We start from the raw sequence: 20,017 nt of genomic DNA, 5'->3' as shown, positions 1-20,017 counted from the left end.
CCAACAGGGGAGATGGGTTAGGGAGAGGTTCCAAATGAAAGTCTCAGGTGGGGTACAGAGGCAGGGGACAGAAATAGATTAGGGAAAGGGTTGCTGGGAGCAGACTTTAAGTGAAGATCCATTGGAAAGTTTGTGACTCTGTGCTTTAGGACGTTGGAGCGAAGGTAGCCCTTTGGAGCAATAAAGATTTGCTCAGCGCGGCTAAAAATCTGAAATTGTATTGGCAATTTGGTGCTTGGGTGCATACTCAGAAATCCAGGGGAACGGAATCTCAGGAGATGAGACTGAGACCGTCAGCGTGGGTGATCATCAAAGCCGACCGTGTTGGAGCAACATTTGGAGAGAATTCCAAGGTGAGATCTTCTAAGGTGAAGATACTAAGGTCCCTCATGAGAGAGACAGAATTTCAGTGAGATTTGTGGACTCAGTGTTACTGACATCTGGATGGGTTGCTGAGAGATCCAGGGAACCTGTTTTGGTTGCTTCTGACATTTATTGCAGCGTGGTGTGTTTGACCACAGTTTTGCTGTTAATTCACATGTAACTCATCTTAATTCTGAACGTTAGAGCACAAGATAGGCATCGTAAACTGTTTTACCTTTTTGATCTTGGATATTAAAGCTTGTTTTTGTTTGTTCCAAACCCATGGAACCTTGTGACTTTCTTCATTTACCTTAAATCTCAGATTTTGTTTACTTTAAAGAAAATGTTATTGGTCTCTAACCGGACCTTAGCATCAATTTGGGGATTTGGCCAAGGATCATAACTTAATGACATGCCTGACCAGGAGTCAGCAGAGAATCAATAGAACTCATATGATGAGTCACCAGCTCTGAAGAAGGCTGAAGTTTCCAAATGGCAATTTCTGAATCAAATATTCAACCACTGTGCTTCTGGGCTTTGAGATGAGGAAAGAAAATGAATGAAACCAGGTTTATGAGTTTCCATACATGCACTATGCTGCTGCTGTTGCAGCAAAAATAAAGGCTTCAAAAGGTCATTAGCTGTATCTGTTGAATCAAAATGTAAATCTTTCTAATTGTCATGCAATTTTTGTGTGTGGTGGGAATTAATTCAGCTGACAGTTCAATTTTTCACACTCTGGTAGCTTCCGTATATTGTGTGATATCAGAAAGGTTTCACATTATTGGAGACTTGCCTGAGGGTGAAATTAATGTTGCAGCCAATACACTCTATAATATTTGCTTAAATTATTAAAAGTGAAATCATATTTTCATGTCATAAACAATTCAAGGCCTGTCAAAGCACTTTAGGCATTTGGAAAAACCTTTGTGAACCAACCATATCAAATTATGCTCGTAAAAAGCACACGTAGATCCTTTGGTGACCCTTGGTGTCATGCTTACCATCCTGCAACCTGGACAGTCATTGCCATTCTGACATGTTCGCCTCCGGGCCTGCACCCCTCCCCCACACTGTGCAGTGCAGCGTTCCCATGGGCCCCAAGGAGTCCAGAATGTGTGTGGAGGGCACTGAAGATGCTCATTGCAATACCTAGAAAAGAAGCAGAATAATTAGTACACACCCTTCTATAGTAACCATCACAGAGTACTGTGTGTGCATTAGCAACGTTTTCATCTTAATTTCTTTCTTTTATTGTATCTAATGAGACTAAAACATTTTTTAAAATTCAAGATAACATACGGAGCTCACAGGAATACTGCCAGATGTGCACATGCTTGGCAAAAATGAAAATTGCACATTGCAGGTCTAAATGCAACCTCATAATGAAAGTAAGGCAACATTACATCAAAGAAATTGCACTACCGAGGAATTAACCACAACAGTAAAAGTGCCTAACTACTGATGATTAACCTTTTCTAATGATTGAACCATATCCATACGTTATTATTGGGAATAGAGCCCCTTTCATGCTACATTTCAGCACCTGGAACACTGGAATAACAAATTGGCTTCACTTTGGCTTTTCCCGGCTGCTGTGCGTGACACAGCTTTAGTACATGATATCTGATTGAATACAATGGTGGCATGATAATCAAACAAATCTTTGAAGGGAAATCTTGCCGGACCTGGCAGCATCATTAGAAACATTTTCTCACACACAATTATAGTGCTCAACTGTGAATGCTTCTGAGTGATGAGATGCTAGATTAGCAAATCATTGTACAAACACAAAATAACCACGTGACCACGCTTCCATCAGAAATGTACTGTCAGTACAGATTAAGCATTCCAAATTGTTAATCATTTTCAAAGGCATTTTTTTTCCCTTTTGCTTTTCTCCTCTTTCTGGGCTTTCCAACGGCACTGAATCATACAGTTGAACAAGGGCAGCTGAAAGAAGATTTAGCAAAGGTGTTCAAAATTATGAAGGGTTTAGATTTTTAAAAAGTTCATTCATAAGATGTGGACACGGCCAGCATTTGTTACCCATCCATAACTCTGCTTGACTGGTGGTGGGCTGCCTTCCAGGTACACCAGCAGTGTTGTTAAGCCATTCTAGGTTTTTGACTCAGTGACAGTGAAGGACTGGCATTAGAGCAGAATTGCATATATCTTGGAGGGGAATTTGCAGGTGGTGGTGTTCCTATGTGTCAGCTGCCCTTGTCCTTTCAGGTGAGGAAGTTGCAGGTTTGGGAGGTTCTGTCGAAGGAGGTTTGGCAAGCTTCTGCAGTGCATCCTGTCGCAACTGTGCATTAGCAATGGAAGGAGTGAATGTTTAAGATGGCGGATGGGATGAGGATCATGCTGGCTGCTTTGTCCGTGATTGTGTCAAGTGTGTTGTGTATTGTTAGGGCTGCACTCATCTAGGCAAGTGGATGCAGATCTTGCATCCTGCAGATGGTGGACAGATTTTGGGGAATCATGAAGCTAGTTATACACTGCAAAATTCCCAATATTTACATGGTTAGTCCAGTTCAGCTTCTGGTCAATGGTAACTCCAACGATGTTGATAGTGGGGCATTTGGCGATGGTAATGCCATGATAAATGCGATGAGAGAAAAAATTTTTCACATAGCATGGTTGGGATCTGTAATGCACTGCCTGGAAATGTGGTGGATGCAGGTTCCATTGAGATATTCAAGAGGGCATTAATGATTATTTGAATAGAAACAATGTGCAGGATAATCATGAAAAGGGAGGAGAACGGCATTAAGTCATAATGTTCATTCAGCGAGGTGACATGATGGGCCAAATGGCCTCCTTCTGCACTGTAACAATTCTGTGATTCTGGAACATCAATTGGAGATGGTTATATTCTCTCTTGCTGGTCACTGCCTGGCAATTGTGTGACAAAAATATTACATGCCACTTTGCATTCCAAGCCTGAATGTTGTCCAACTCTTATTACATGTGGACATGGACTGCATTAATGTTTAAAGAGCTGCAAATTGTTCTGGACATCAATAAACTTCCCCACCTCTGACCTTATGAAGGATGGAAGGTTATTGATGAAGCTGCTGAAGATGGTTGGGTTGAGGACACTACGCTGAAGAACTCCTGGCCTGAGATAACCATAAACATCTTCTTTTGTGCCAAGTATGACTCCAACCAGTGTAGAGTTACCCCCTCCCCCATAAATTCCCATTACTTTCAGCTCTTTTGTCCATGTTTAGACCAAGGCTATAATGAAATCTGACACCAAATGGCCCGTGTGGAACCCAAACTGAGTATTGGTGAGTAGGTTATTGCTGTGCAAGTGCCACTGGATAGCACTGATGACAATATCTTCTGTCAATTTGTTGATGATGAAAAGTAGACTAATGGGGCAGTAATTGGCCAATTTAGATTTGTCCTGCTTTTTCTGGACAGGATGTACCTGGGCAGTTCTCCGCATTTTCGGGTAGATGCCAGTAAAAGGACTGTATAGGAACATTATAGCTAGGGGCACCATTAGTTCTCGAACACAGGTCTTCAGTACCATCACCAGAACATTATCAGGGCCTATAGCCTTTGCAGTCTCCAGAACCTTCAACTGTTTCTTGATATCAAGGGGAATGAATCAAATTGGCTGAAGTCTGGCAATTGTGATGCTGGGGACCTCAGGAGAAGACCAAGAGGGATCATTCATTTGGCACTTCTAGATGAAGATGGTTGCAGATGCTTCAGTATTATCTTTTGCACTGATGGGTTGTGCTCCTCCATCATTGAGGATGGATGCCTCCTCATTGCCCAGCAATTTTCCACCACCTTTCACTACTTGATGTGGCAGAACCGGAGAGTTTTGATCCGATCAGTTGATTTTGGGATCGCATGCTGCTTAGTATGTAAAAATAATGCAAGTACTCGCTATACATAATAATGTTTCAATGTGACAACCAATGTAATAATTAAGGAACACATTTGTAAAACTCTATCCACCTGCTTCAAACATGTTAGAAATATTGGACAAAAGTCAGTCAGATATGTTCAGCAGCCTGACAGATGTCAGTCCACCCATTCCCTGATCAGTCGTTGGTTGTTTGTAAGCATCTGACCACAGTGTAAATTCTACATAATCTCAACTGGCTGCGCACTGCTAGCTTTAATAATGTCCATGTATGGAGAATAGATTAGTAAGGATAACTAGCGACAAGGATAAAAACTTAGAGCTGACTTCTACCATCTGTACAGCATAAATAGCGTAGAACAAGAACTAATAGTCCCGGAACCCTGGCAAACCTCACTATTTGAATTGGCCCATGGGGCCACAGTGCTGTATAAACTCTGCCGTCTGCTCTAGCTTAATTTTTGATAACTTGCCAAGCAGCTGCACGCAAAGGCTGCTAATCATGTTCATCGGACATGTGGAAACGTGGTGCAGCAGAAGACTTTTAATGCAGAATCAGAATCTTTTAAAGAACCTTTTCTGAGAAAATCAGGAATTCTCTTTGCAAACAATGTCAAAACTGAAATCTAGTCAGGGATGACTGTTATAAAAAAACACATTCACATGAAAATAAAAATCAGGTTTCCTTGTGTCTTACAAATGTTGCTTCTTCCCAAGCTGCTGAGCTAGCCTTTTAAACAAGTTTAGCCTTATTTCCAAAATATCTATGAAAGCTCCAATAAACATCAGGTATGTTTATTCAGCTAGGATCTATTGCTGAATAAATTGGAGAATTGTGTTCTGTGCTAATGAATTAGGGCCAAGTTTTTTTGGTTCTACTGGCAGCACTTCAAGTCAGAGTTCAGTGTGCTGCTCTTTTCTCAGGCCTGAGCCTCAATGTCTTCTGCCACACTGAAATAAACCTGTTTTATTACAGTCTGTTAAATTAATGGAAGTCAAACATGGGAATTGAGTAATTGATTCTGGGTATATAAGGTGACTGCTTCCTTTCACTTCACCAGGAACACTCTCATGCAAATCATGCTCATACACAATACAAGCTTTACTGGGGAATTCTCCCCGTGTCAGCGTATTTTTTATCAAAAGGAATTCAACCTCTGAAAAACAAAAAACAATCAGTCGCAAGTCTCAAAAATCAATTATCAAGCAATGTGTCTATGCCCAGTGCTCTGCTGGCTCACAGCTGTGTTCTGAAGCAAAGCACCTGCAGTACTGTTTTTCACCATCTATTTTGTGTTTTTTTTCCCCCCTTGCTTGCTGCTATCATTATTGACAATTTTCCCAGTTCAGAAAAATGTCAGATTGGGAATATCCAAGGTGCTGGAGTCAAATAGTTTGAGTAAGGTCTCCCAACTGGGACTATTTTTAATTATCAATCTGTCTTCAATTAAGCATTTACAGAATTGAGTACACCCTAATCAGCAAATACTTAACCCTGGCATTTAAAAAGAATTACTGATTGGGTGGTCATACTTACTACAGTTCCAAACATATCATATACCATTGCATCATTTGAACAAAACTCCCTCAGTATGTTTTTCATTCTCATCATTTTTATCTTTCCAATTGTCTTGTCTTTCCCTCTTAAAGTCAATGAATCCTGCTGAAATATTACTGCATAGATTCTGGCAAGCCCCTGATGCTTCATCCAGCCATTATTCTTCAAATGTGAGTCTAGGCTGTGAGATTCAACAAACTATTTGACAGCAGAAGTTTCAGTTACGAGGGACAAGGAATCCAATCTCATTCGCTTAACCTATGATCTACAGAACACACTACTGGGCAAGTTGTTCACACACCATTACTTTTTCGGCAAATCCTGGGTGATTAACTCAAATGGCAGAGGAAAAATCAGGGCCAAGTATTTTGAAAGCAAGAACTTTCTAGATTTTTCTTGCATGACTTTTCAAGAACTTGTTATCTTAAAAGAAACAATTTTGTGGGTAAATGCAGCTTGAAATAGCGGCGTTGATACAAAGAGATGAAGAGGACCAAACTCGAATGCCACTGTGATGAAGAAGTTAAATTGCTAAATGAGTTCAATGCTTCCCTTTGTTGTTGCTTGCTTTGAGTTCAGGAGTTCCCCTAAGATATAAAAGGGAGCTTTATCAGAGCACTGCCATTTAGCTCTAACAGCCACTGGTGAATTGGTCACATGATCTTTACATTATATAAACACAAGCAAAGGGCAAATTATTTTGGAATTCCAATTTTATAGCTTCTAAGTAGCACAGATTGCGCTCGCTGTGAAAGTGGGCAATGCCGGAGGAAATCAATGCTGTGATCTAAAGCCAGATGCTATTCATTTCTATGGTGTAACATGAAATTGAAATATAAAATTGCATGATTTGGATTATAGATTAAATGTACTACTCTCAAAAAAACTGAAACAGTTTTATTATGTATTAGATTTGATAAGGATTTGTAACTTATTACAGTTCTAACATTTTTCGATTTGTTAATTTAAAAGATTTTTGCATCCTTCAGGAATGCAATTAAAAGAATTGTCCAAAAATGATGAAGCGAATGTGTTAAATTGACAAACACTCGTTCCATTTAAAACGGTGAGCAAGGTGTGTTGTGCTTGAAAAATATTTTCGTGATTGTTGTGCCAGTGAATATTATATTTTATTCAGAATTATTAAATACAATTGGAGAACAGTTTTGCAATGCACGAGCAAACATTCACCTGGTGAGGAATTTTAATACTCCCAGCTCATTTACATGGATGGGAACTCATGGGCAATACATGCTGATTTTTTGATGTATATTCCTGGTTTAAAAAGCTCCACGCTGGGAAGGCAGAAAAGGAAAACTTACTCTACCCCCTGCCTTCACCATTCCTGCTGGGTGAAAATTAAATCTTAATGTTCTGTAGCAATAATGGCACTTTAAGAAAACGTACCTCAAAAACCCTTCAGGTTCAGAGTACTTCCACAGCTAGTTCACAATGTGTTACAATTAAGAGGTTTAAAAGATTATGGCCAGGATCTTCCACAAAATCGGCAAAGGCTGGTATCGGGAGGGAAAAGTGGCGATCAAGGCACCAAAAGCAATGGCAGCTTTCTCCACCATATAGTACCATTTTTAAAGGTCACCTCAGCACAGAGTGAGCAGACCAGTTCACCCTGGAACCCCACCCCAAACACTACCTGGGCACATCTCTTGGTACTGTCAGGGAACAGTGGCTGGTCTATGATTCTGATGCTGAGGCCTGATAATGATATGTTAATTTACTTATAATGCCATTCCTGCTATTGAACATTGGGAAACACAATCACTGACGGGGGGATGGAACAATTGTATCACACATTTGTATCTGATGCCTGATAGAGTGTCATACTGGATCAGATACCCCGTAGAGTGAGTGTCATACTGGATCAGATACCCCATAGAGTGAGTGTCATACTGGATCAGATACCCCATAGAGTGAGTGTCATACTGGATCAGATACCCCATAGAGTGTCATACTGGATCAGATACCCCGTAGAGTGTCATACTGGATCAGATACCCCATAGAGTGAGTGTCATACTGGATCAGATACCCCATACAGGGTGAGTCACACTGGATCAGGTACCCCATAGAGTGTCATACTGGATCAGATACACCGTAGAGAGACTGTCATACTGGATCAGATACACCGTAGAGGGCGAGTCACACTGGATCAGATACCCCATAGAGAGACTGTCATACTGGATCAGATACCCCATAGAGAGTGAGTCACACTGGATCAGATACTCCATAGATGGTGCCATACTGGATCAGAAACTTGATGATAGCAAGTCACCACTTAAAAACCCATGAAAAGTCTGTGGGCACCTGTCAGCGTCCAACCATTAAATCAAACTCTAAACAAAATCCTTCAGATCCAGTCTGTGAACATTCTTTTGTGACAGAGCTCTAACCAAAACAGATGGTGTTTGAAATGCTGTGAAACTCAACCCACAAAACAAATATGGTAACTACAAATGAACTTTTTCTCTAAAACAAATGATATATTGAATTCTTTGCTCAAGGAATAATTGTACATACCGCTCTTCGCGATTCTGTCCTACACAGACACGACCACCATGCCGAGGAGTTGGGTTGCTACAAGACCGCTGTCGGACCTGAAATCCTATTCCACAACTTGTACTGCAGGGAGACCACAGTGTCCAAGGAGTCCAACCACCATTCCTGTTAAACAATGTGATAAGATGTCAACTTCCTGGTTTGAACAATTACAATCAGAAGATAGAAGATCGCTTGTGTCCCCATAATGGTTTAGATTTTTCAGATAGCCAACTTTACCTGGACATGATCATTACAAAATTAGGTGGTGTGAAAGGGGTAAAACTGGACTGGTAACTGATACCTGGTTCATGATTCCAATCTTTTTGTTTACCTGGAACAGTTTGCAACCTCCATGCTGGAACCCTCACACTGTCGACCTCCACATCGTGGAGCTGGACTATCACACAGGCGGGTCCTACAGGTGCATGCACCAACAGTGTTACCATCAGTATGGCTGCACGGTTTCCATGATGACCAGGATCCAAAATTACCATCCGTAGTCATGTTTCTCATCTAAAAGATAAACATCCAGTAAAGCATCAGGGCATCACAAAGTCAAGCAGGAGTTCCAATTCCCATTTATACTGGCAAAAGTTATTTCATATTTTGAAATCAATAAGCTCTGTTTTACACATCAACTACATTCAGATCAGTGATGATCATTATCATTGTGAAACATTCCATATCATCACTGGAATGTATAATTCCAAAGCAGCACAATCTGCAGAACATCTGGGCTCAAACTGTACACATATAAAATACAATCTATGTTACAGTAAGAAAAGCAGTCCACTCAAATCATAGTTTGCTGGTTAAACAAAGTTTATTTTAAAAATTACTTTAGGATTAAGACTTTTTTGATGTCGTAATTCCTTATTTTCAATTTCTCTAGAAATGCAGGTAACACCATGCAAGGCATGTTATTTAACCCTTACAAGCTTTCGAAGCTCTAAGCTCTAAGAAGGGGCTTAGAGCTTCGAAAGCTTGTGTGGCTTTTGCTACCAAATAAACCTGTTGGACTTTAACCTGGTGTTGTTAAACTTCTTACTGTGTTTACCCCAGTCCAACGCCGGCATCTCCACATCATTTAACCCTTCACCAGTGATGCAGTTTGGTTTCAGTACACTTTTAAAGGAGCAAGCACTTTCCTCCAAATTAAATACCTCAAAATGAGGTATATTAAGAGGAATCAAGGGGAAAAATGTGGACTGCAGCAGGTCGGGTTAAAGTGAGCTGTATGGAGAATATGACAAAACATCCATTGGTGAGGCTATGGATTAAAAGTCTTCATGGTAAAATTGTAGACCCGGACTTTGCAGTCAGCAGTGAAGTAAAGATCCAGCAATCCTGGTGGTACAGATTTCCCAGATCCTGATGGTAATTTGAATCCAGTGCCAAGTCAAAGGGATCGCCTGCCAACCAGCAACACCAATCTCATCAAACATGCTGTTTAAAAACCCAGTTACAGCTTATTCAACTCTATTTTTCATAGGCATTTTCAGCAAGGCTAATGGCATAAAAGTGGACTTTCTTGCCAGTTATAGAGTCATAGAGGTTTATAGCATGGAAACACGCCCTTTGGCCCAACTTGTCCATGTCACCCAGTTTTTACTTGCAGGTTGAGTCCGTAATTAAGAAAGCAAATGTAATGTTGTCATTTATCTCAAGAGGCTTGGAATACAAAAGCAGGGATGTACTTCTGAGGCTTTATAAAGCACTGGTTAGGCCCCATTTGGAGTACTGTGAGCAATTTTGGGCCCCACACCTCAGGAAGGACATACTGGCACTGGAGCGGGTCCAGCGGAGATTCACACGGATGATCCCAGGAATGGTAGGCCTGACATACGATGAACGTCTGAGGATCGTGGGATTATATTCATTGGAGTTTAGGAGGTTGAGGGGAGATCTGATAGAAACTTACAAGATAATGAACGGCTTAGATAGGATGGACGTAGGGAAGTTGTTTCCATTAACAGGGGAGACTAGGACGCGGGGGCACAGCCTTAGAATAAAAGGGAGTCACTTTAGAACAGAGATGAGGAGAAATTTCTTCAGCCAGAGAGTGGTGGGTCTGTGGAATTCATTGCCACAGAGGGCTGTGGAGGCCGAGACGTTGAGCGTCTTCAAGACAGAAATTGATAAATTCTTGATTTCTCGAGGAATTAAGGGCTATGGGGAGAGAGCGGGTAAATGGAGTTGAAATCAACCATGATTGAATGGTGGAGTGGACTCGATGGGCCGAATGGCCTTACTTCCGCTCCTATGTCTTATGGTCTTATGGTCTTACCATTAAGCAAGTCCCAATTGTCCGCGTTTGGCCCATACCCCTCTACACCAATCTTATCCATGTAACTGTCTAAAGAGCTTCTTTTTAAACTGCTTTTTAAAAGACAAAATTGTACCTGCCTCTACTACTACCTCTGGCAGCTTGTTCCAGACACTCGCCACCCTCTGTGTGAAAACATTGCCCCTCTGGACCCTTCTGTATCCCTCCCCTCTCATCTTAAATCTATGCCCTCTAATTTTAGACTCCCCTACCTTTGGGGAAAGATGTTGACTATCCACCTTATCAAGTCCCTCATTATTTTGTTTGTTTATCAGTGTCACAAGTAGGCTTACATTAACATTGCAATATAGTAACTGTGAAAATCCCCTAGTCACCATACTCTGGTGCTTGTTCGGGTACACAGGCAGAATTTAGCATGGCTAATGCACCTAACCAGCACATCTTTCGGACTGTGGGAGGAAACCAGAGCACCTGGAGGAAACCCACGCAAACACAGGGAGAACATGCACACTTCACACAGACAGTCACTCAAGCCGGGAATCGAACCTGGGTCGCTGGCACTGTGAGGCAGCAGTGCTAACCACTACCACCATGCCGCCCTATTTTATAGACCTCTATAAGATCACCCCTAAGCCTCCTACACTTCAAGGCAAAAAAGTCTATCCAACCTCACCTTATAACTCAAACCATCAAGTCCCGGAAGCATCCTAGTAAATCTTTTCATAGAATCCCTATAGTGCAGAAGGAAGCCATTTGGCCCATTGAGTCTGCACCGACCACAATCCCACCCAGGCCCTATCCCGATAACCCCATGCATTTACCCTAGCTAGTCCCCCTGACACTAAGGGACAATTCAGCATGGCCAATCCACCTAACCCACACATCTTTGGACTGTGGGAGGAAACCGGAGCACCCGGAGGAAACCCACGCAAACACGGGAAGAACGTGCAAACGCCACACAGATAGTGACCCAAGCCAGGAATTGAACCCAGGTCCCTGGAGCTGTGAGGCAGCAGTACTAACCACTGTGCATTTTCTGCACTCTTTTTAGTTTAATAATATCCTTTCTATCATAGGGTGACCAGAACTGTACAAAGTTCTATACATCTTTGATCCAAGCTTCCGTCAAAGTCAGGATGTTGATGTAACCACCCACAATAAGGTCACCGATTGAAAGTTCAATGGTTTCTCATTAATTGCAGTCTGAGGATGTTTCAACACCACACTCGATGGAGAAGACAGATCATAAGACCATAAGAAATAGGAACAGGAATAGACCATTTGGTGTTACATTGTAACCAATGATAATATTGGATCTGTTTATAATGTAACCAATGGTAACATGCTGTGAGGGTCAGCTGACCAGTTGACCCAGTAGACAATGTAACCAATGGCAAAATGATGTGTTGGTCAGCTGATCAATTGACCCAGTATAAATAAAAAGCAGATGGGAATTGTAACAGGCTTGTATGGCTCAGGGTGTGGTCCCAAGTGATGAAGTTTCTTTATTAAATCTTTTTCTTTAATTTACTTTCTGAAGTTAGTTCCATTATTGCTTGCAACTGAAGTATCCCTACTGCTGAATAATTATTTGGCTCCTCGAGCCTGCTCCACCATTCAATAGGATCATGGCTGATCTAATGACATTCCTCACGTCCACTTTCCTGCCCTTTCCCTGTAATGCTTGATTTCCTTACTGATCAAAAATCTATCTACCTCAGCCTGAAATATACAAATGGACTCTGCCCCATGGCTCTCTGTGGAAAGGAATTCCAAAGACTCCCAACCCTCAGAAGAAATTCCTCCTTATCTCAGTCTTAATGTGGCATCACTTTATTCTGAAACTATGCCCTCTGGTCCTAGATGCTCCCACGAAGGGAAGCATCCTCTCATCATTTACCCTGTCAAGCCCCTTAAGAATCCTATACGCTTCAGTGAGATCACCTCTTATTCTTCTGAATTCCAATAAATGGAGTCCCAACCTGTTTAACCTTTCCTCATAAACAAACCCTCCATACTGGGGATCACCCTAGTAAACCTTCTCTGGACTAATGAAATAATATCTTTCCCATTAAGGTGACAAGCTGCTCACAGTACTCCAGATGTTGTCTCAAAAGTACTTTGTACATTTCCCCCTTGAAATAAGGGCCAACATTCCATTCAACTTCCTAATTACCTGGTTGCGCCTGTGTGTTTGCTTTCTGTGTTTCGTGCACAAGTATCCCCAAGTCCCTTTGTGTTGCAGCTTTCTGCATTTTTTCCATTTAAATAATACTTTTTTTTTGTTCTCCCTTCCAAAATGAGCAACTTCACATTTTCCCACATTATTCTCCACTTGCCAATTTTCTGCCCACTAAATCGATCAAAATCTCTTTGTATCCCATTCACAACTTTCCTTTCCATCTATTTTTGTTCATCTGCAAATTTGGCTATAGTACATTCGCTTTCTTCCTCCAAGTCGTTAATATACATCATAAACTGTTGTGGTCCCAGCACTCATCTCTATTGAACCCCACTGGTTAAACTCCACTGGTTACAGGTCACCAATCTAAAAAATAACCACTTTTATCCCCACTCACTGTTTCCTGCCCATTAGCCTATTCTTTATCCATGACAATATACTAACTCTAACACCACGACTGACTTAGCTTATGACTTTGAGAGGTATCTTGTCGAACGCCTTCTGGAAGTCCAAATACAACATATCTACTGGTACCCCTCAAATCACTCTGGTTGAGACTTTCTTGAAAAACTCAAATAAATTAGTCAGAAATGATTTCCCTTTCATGAAACCATTCTGTCTCCGCTTGATTTAGATTATGATTGTCCAAATGTGCTGCCATTACTTCCTAAAGGTGAGGAATCACTAATAGCAACTTCCAGATTTCCATATTTAACTGCACAGATGCACCTTCCAAAAGGTTGCTGTCAGTTTCAGAGGAGCAATGACAGTGAACAACTTAGCATTGATTTTAAGCACAACTCATTGAAACTACTGAGAGGACCACTGGAGAGCAGCACAGTGTCTGTAGCAATCATTTTAGAGGTTGGGGATCCATGGTGAGTACATATGTCTTTCTGGGTTTGTAGCAGGGCAAGCTGCTGGAGTTGTAAGCAAAAGTCATGAGATAGCTAGTTTCCTATTATCTGTGAATATTTTTATGGATATTTTGGAAATTAGATCAGGAGAGCATTCATATTTGAGATTCTACTGCAGCGCAGCCTGCATGCTATTGCAGACTCAAACCAAACAGAAGAGCATGTATAAGGAATCTTACCAAGAACCCTGCTTGCTAATTTCAATCAAACTCTCCTATGCACTTTAGTCCTTGTAAGAAGTCTCTCAACACCAGGTTAAAGTCCAACAGGTATATTTGGTAGCATGAACTTTCAGAGCGCTGCTTCCATCAAGTGAGTGCAGGATTTGGTTCACAAACCGGGTGTATATAGACACAGCCTCAATTTACAAGATAATGGTTGGAATGCGAGTCTTAACAGGAAATCAAGTCTTTACAGGTGCAGACAATGCGATTGGAGAGAGGGTTAAGTACAGGTTAAAGAGGTGTGAATTATCTTAAGCCAGGACAGTTAGTGAGATTTTGCAAGCCCAGGCAAGTCGTGGGGGTTACAGATAGTGTGACATGAACCCAAGATCCTGGTTAAGGCCGTCCTCATGTGTGCGGAGCTGGCTATCAGTTTCTGCTCGGCGAATCTGCATTGTCGTGCATCTTGAAGGCCGCCTTGGAGGACGCTTACCTGAAGTTCAGAGGCTGAATGCCCTTGACTGTTGAAATGTTCCCCGACAAGAAGGGAACATTCTTGCTTGGTGATTGTCGAGCGGTGTCCATTCATTCATTGTCGTTGCGTGTGCATGGTCTCACCAATGTACCATGGCTTGGGACATCCTTTCCTGCAGCATTTCAGGTAGACAACATTGGCCGAGTCACAAGAGTATGTACTGTGTACCCTGGTGGATGGTGTTCTCACGTGAGATGATGGCATCTGTTTCGGTGATCCGGTACATCTTGCAGAGGTTGCTGGGGCAGGGTTGTGTGGTGTCGTGGTCACTGTTCTCCTGAAGGCTGGGTAGTTTGCTGCAGACAATTGTCTGTTTGAGGTTGCGCGGTTGTTTGAAGGCAAGTAGTGGGAGTGTGGGGATGGCCTTGGCAAAATGTTTGTCTTCATTGATGACATGTTGAAGGCTCCAGAGAAGATGTTGTAGCTTCTCCGCTCCGGGGAAGTACTGGACGACGAAGGGTAGTCTGTCCGCCGTGTCCCATGTTTGTCTTCCGAGGAGGTCGATACGGTTTTTTGCTGTGGCATGTCAGAACTATCAATCGATGAGTCAAGTGCCATATCCTGTTCTTACAAGGGCGTCTTTCAGTGTCTGTTGCGATCTTCCTCAACTGAGCAGATCCTGTGTATACGGAGGGCTTGTCCGTAGGGGATGGCTTCTTTAACGTGTTTAGGATGGAAGCTGGAGAAGTGGAGCATCGTGAGGTTATCCGTGGGCTTGCGGTATAGTGAAGTGCTGAGGTGACGGTCCTTGATGGAGATGCATGTGTCCAAGAATGCAACCAATTCCGGTGAGTAGTCCATGGTGAGTCTGATGGTGGGATGAAACTTGTTGATGTCATCATATAGTTGTTTCAGTGATAGTTCACCATGAGTCCAAAGGAAGAAAATGTCATCGATGTATCTAGTGTATAGCGTTGGTTGAAGGTCCTGTATGATGAAGAGGTCTTGTTCAAACCTGTGCATGAAGATGTTGGCATATTGAGGTGCAAATTTGGTCCCCATGGTTGTTCCATGTGTCTGGATGAAGAACTGGTTGTTGAAGGTGAAGACGCTGTGGTCCAGGATGAAGTGGATGAGTTATAGAATTGCGTCTGGAAATTGGCAGTTGTCGGCATTGAGTACTGAGGCAGTTGCAGAAATGCCGTCATCATGGGGGATGCTGGTGTAGAGCCGAGACATCCATTGTGACGAGGAGTGCTCCTGGTTCAACTGCTCCATGGGTGCTGAGTTTCTGCAAGAAGTCCGTAGTGTCACGAAAGAAGCTGGCGGTTCTTTGTATGCCCTTTCAGGATGCCCTCGACGTAGCTGGAGAGGCTCTCACACAGGGTCCCACTGCCTGATACGATGGGATGGTCGGGTGTGTTGGCCTTGTGCATCTTCAGGAGGCAGTAGAGATCTCCAACATGGGGAGTACGTGGGATGAGAGCACGGAGGGTGCTCTGAAGGTCCGGATCAAAGGTCTTGATCAGTCTGTTGAGTTGACGGGTGTGTTCTTTGGTCGGATCTGCGGGTAACTGTCTGTAGTGTTTCTCATTGTTCAGTTGTCGGTACACTTCTTTGCAGTAATCCGTTCTGTTCATTATGACAATGGTCCCTTCTTTGTCTGCTGGTTTGATGATAATGTTGCGGTTGGTCTTGAGTGTGTGGATGGCATTGCGTTGTGCTTGGGTGATGTTCAGGGTTGTCTTGTGAGTGCGGCTGATGAATCTAGCATTGACGCATCTCCTGACAGCTTGGGCATACATGTCGAGTCGAGAGCAGTGGCCTTCCGGAGGAGTCCAATTCGACTCTTTCCTCTTCGGTTGCTGCACCACAGATCTCTCTGTCGGCTGTTCCGGTTCATTGTCTGTCTCACTGGGTTCACTGTTGGCCTCTTAGGGTTTGTGGAAGAACTCCCAGAGCCTCATTCGCCTGATGAATTCCTCTGTGTCCGCTGCGAGACTGATGGGGTCCATTTTGGTGGTGGGGCAAAAATTGAGACCTCGGCTGAGAATTTCAATTTCGTCTTTAACATGTTTAGGGCAGAAGCTGGAGAAGTGGAGCATCGTGAAGTTATCCGTGGGTTTGCGGTACAGTGAAGTGCTAAGGTGACCGTCCTTGATGGAGATGTGTGTGTCCAAGAATGCAATCGATTCTGGAGAGTAGTCCATGGTGAGTCTGATGGTGGGATGGAACTTGCTGATGTACATATAATTTAAAAGTCATTAACGGGCCAGGGACTGAAGTCTCTGGGCCTGCTAGTGTCCCCGCTGCCCCCCCTGCCCCCGCCCCCACCCCACCCGCCCCTGTTCACTCCAGCAAGGTTTACTATAGCTGGCAGCCGGTCCCGGCTGGAGTGAAGGGGAGGCCATCAAGGCCACCCAAGAAGTTGGGGGTGAGGGGGTGCCCCGGGCATTGCCACCTTGGCAGTGCCAGCCTGTGCCCCCTGGCACTGCCGAAGGGGCAAAGTGACAATACCCAGAGGGCATCTTGGCACTGCTTACCAGGCATCGAGCAATGCCAAGGAAGAGGGGCCTCTGGAGGGAGATCAGTGGGGGTGGGGTGTCCTGCTGTCACTCTGCACTTTTAGATCGTAGGCAAAGGGAGAGACGCCAGTGATCGGGGCTGGACATCGGGGTGGTGGGGGGCAGGGGGAGAGGAATCGGGAGATAGGGGCTCCGGGCGGTAATGAAACTGGCCCAGATATGTTTGCAGAGCCAGCGATCACACACTGTGGCAGGGGGGGGGGGGTGGGTTCGTATGGTCAGCAATGCGGGGGTCACGGGGCTGGCCAGCAATCAGGAGGCCGGCAGTGCAAGGCTACTGTGCATGCGTCGATCTCAGCGCTGACAGATCAGCGCACGGGCAGTGGCCACCTAGGACCAGGCTGACGGCCTCTCCAGCAGGAATAGGCCATGCCCCCAGCTTTTTGGAGTGATTTACGCTGAGGCACCCTGTGCTACACAGAGTGTGGGAGACTCATTTTGAAAATCCCGCTGAAAAAGACCAGCGGGATTTACTCCAGGTTTTACGCAAATTCGACACTTGTAATTTTTGGGGGGAGAATCGCCCCCAATATATAATAAAAGGTATAATTCTGAAGCTTGTATAAAAAACTGAATCAGCTCCAACTGGAGTGCTGCATCCAATTCTACTTTAGGAAACATGTGAAGGCTTTGGAGAGAGTTATTCCAGGGTGAGGAACTTCAGTTCAGAAGATAGATTGGAGAAGTTGGGACTGTTTTCCTTGGAGGAGGCGGCTCAGAGGAGATTTGATAGAGATATTCAAAATCACGAGTGATCTGGACAGAGAAAAACTGTTCCCATTTATGGAAGGATCAAGAACCAGAGGGCGGCCCAGTGGCACAGTAGTTAGCACCGCTGCTTCACAGCTCCAGGGACCTGGGTTCGATTCCTGGCTCGGGTCACTGTCTGTGCGGAGTTTGCACATTCTCCCCGTGTCTGCGTGGGTTTCCTCCGGGTGCTCCGGTTTCCTCCCACAGTCCAAAGATGTGCGGGTTAGGTTGATTGGCCAAGCTAAATTGCCCCTTAGTGTCCCGAGATGCGTAGATTGGACGGATTAGCAGGTAAATATGTAGGGATACGGGGCTAGGGCCTGGGTGGGATTGTTGTTGGTACAGACCCGATGGGCCAAATGGCCTCTTTCTGCACTGTAGGGGTTCTATGGCATAGATTTAAGATAATTGGCAAAAAGAAGCAATGGCGGAATGAGGAAAAACTTTTTCTCACAGCGAGTGGTTAAGATCTGGACTGCGCTGCCAGAGAATGTGCTGGAGGTGGGATCAACCGAGGCATTCAAAAGGGAATTAGACCTTTATCTGAGAAGGAAGATTGTGCAGGGTAGAAGGCGGGAAATGGCTCTAGGTGAATTTCTCAATCAGAGAGCCAGTGTAGACACAATGGGCCAAATGGCCTCCATCTGCACTGTAACAATTAGGTGATTCTGTGATACAATAATTAACATCTAGATCGGAATTTTACCAGCCCGCCCGCCACGGGAATTGAAGCAGGTGAGGGGCGGAGCATGGGAAGGTCCATCAACCTCGGGTGGGATTTTAAGGTTTCGGGACGAGCGAGGCCCTAGTCTTAAATATGTTTTACTCATGGTTAACAGAATCATTTCCTTTAACAACATGCTTCAAAAACAGACTCTTGTCCAACTGGGTAGGTTCATGGTGCAATGACACAATCATGCTGCCCAGTGTTTTTAAAAATACAATGAATTAGGAAGGCTAAATCCAGTTCCTCATGGGTGTAACCCCAAAACAAAAATCTGCTCCTAATTTGCCACTAATTGCCAATCTCCTTCAGAGAGGCAGCAAGCCACTGATGTGGGGAATGGAAAAAGTTGCACGAGTGAAGTATTTTTCTGAGGTTGGAGCTGAAACATATTGTTGGCGCTATGTTAAGAGAGCTGTGCCCTATGATCTAAATGACCTGAGAAATTTTCATGTTGACAGTTAGGGTTGATATTCCTGATGATTGCCCGGCAATCTACTGAATGTGATATGACTCTCTGGTCAGGGGCACAGAGGGAGACTATGGAATGAACTAAGGCAGGTGAAAGGGAGAGACATTGTAAAAATGGTGGACATGGCGCTCTGTATCTCCTGCATAAATGGGTGCAGCAACAACATGGTAAGTGGGAGTGATACCAAGGGAGGAACAATCAGTACGAGGATGAAGGATAACTTGATATTTCTCCGTGAGTAAACAGTGAAAGATCATTTCCACTGGCGATTGAATGTGGAACAAGAGGTTTCTCAATGGAAATGCCAAAAGGGAAGGGAGAAGGAAGGACTTCGAACAGAGGCCTCTTCAGCTATGGGATGCTTCGCTCAAAGTGCCTATCAAACCAATCTAGAACATTATTTAGCTATCAATACAATTTCAGTGAGTTACTATTATCAATGGAACCAGAGTTCCTCTTGGGAGGAAGTTTTTCTGAGCCCACAAGAACAAAGAACAAAGAACAGTACAGCACAGGAAACAGGCCCTTCGGCCCTCCAAGCCTGTGCCGCTCATTGGTCCAACTAGACCATTCGTTTGAATCCCTCCATTCCCAGACTGCTCATGTGACTATCCAGGTAAGTCTTAAACGATGCCAGCGTGCCTGCCTCCACCACCCTACTTGGCAGCGCATTCCAGGCCCCCACCACTCTCTGTGTAAAAAACGTCCCTCTGATATCTAAGTTATACCTCGCCCCTCTCACCTTGAGCCTGTGACCCCTTGTGATCGTCACCTCCGACCTGGGAAAAAGCTTCCCACTGTTCACCCTATCTATACCCTTCATAATTTTGTACACCTCTATTAGGTCTCCTCTCATTCTCTGTCTTTCCAGGGAGAACAAGCCAGTTTACCCAATCTCTCCTCATAGCTAAGACCCTCCATACCAGGCAACATCCTGGTAAACCTTCTCTGCACTCTCTCTAAAGCCTCCATGTCCTTCTGGTAGTGCGGTGACCAGAACTGGACGCAGTACTCCAAATGTGGCCTAACCAGCGTTCTATACAGCTGCAACATCAGACTCCAGCTTTTATACTCTATACCCTGTCCTATAAAGGC

General features: G+C 43.8%; 1 protein-coding gene across 2 annotated transcripts in view; it reads right to left on the bottom strand.

Moving 5' to 3' along the window:
• The window catches only part of sema5a (sema domain, seven thrombospondin repeats (type 1 and type 1-like), transmembrane domain (TM) and short cytoplasmic domain, (semaphorin) 5A), a 191,416-nt gene that overhangs the window by 33,263 nt on the left and 138,136 nt on the right, over nucleotides 1-20,017 (bottom strand). For both annotated transcript variants that reach the window (XM_078237393.1, XM_078237404.1), the window contains exons 13-15: nucleotides 8,698-8,879; nucleotides 8,346-8,489; nucleotides 1,368-1,515 (exon numbers count right to left, since the gene is read on the bottom strand). In XM_078237393.1, the coding sequence (XP_078093519.1) occupies nucleotides 1,368-1,515; nucleotides 8,346-8,489; nucleotides 8,698-8,879 (474 nt within the window). The remainder of the gene's footprint in view (nucleotides 1-1,367; nucleotides 1,516-8,345; nucleotides 8,490-8,697; nucleotides 8,880-20,017) is intronic.

This window comes from Mustelus asterias, chromosome 2 (assembly GCF_964213995.1).
Source record: "Mustelus asterias chromosome 2, sMusAst1.hap1.1, whole genome shotgun sequence".
Lineage (NCBI taxonomy): Eukaryota > Metazoa > Chordata > Chondrichthyes > Carcharhiniformes > Triakidae > Mustelus > Mustelus asterias.
Note: the sequence above shows the minus strand (reverse complement) of the source record. Positions and strands in the feature narration are given on the sequence as shown.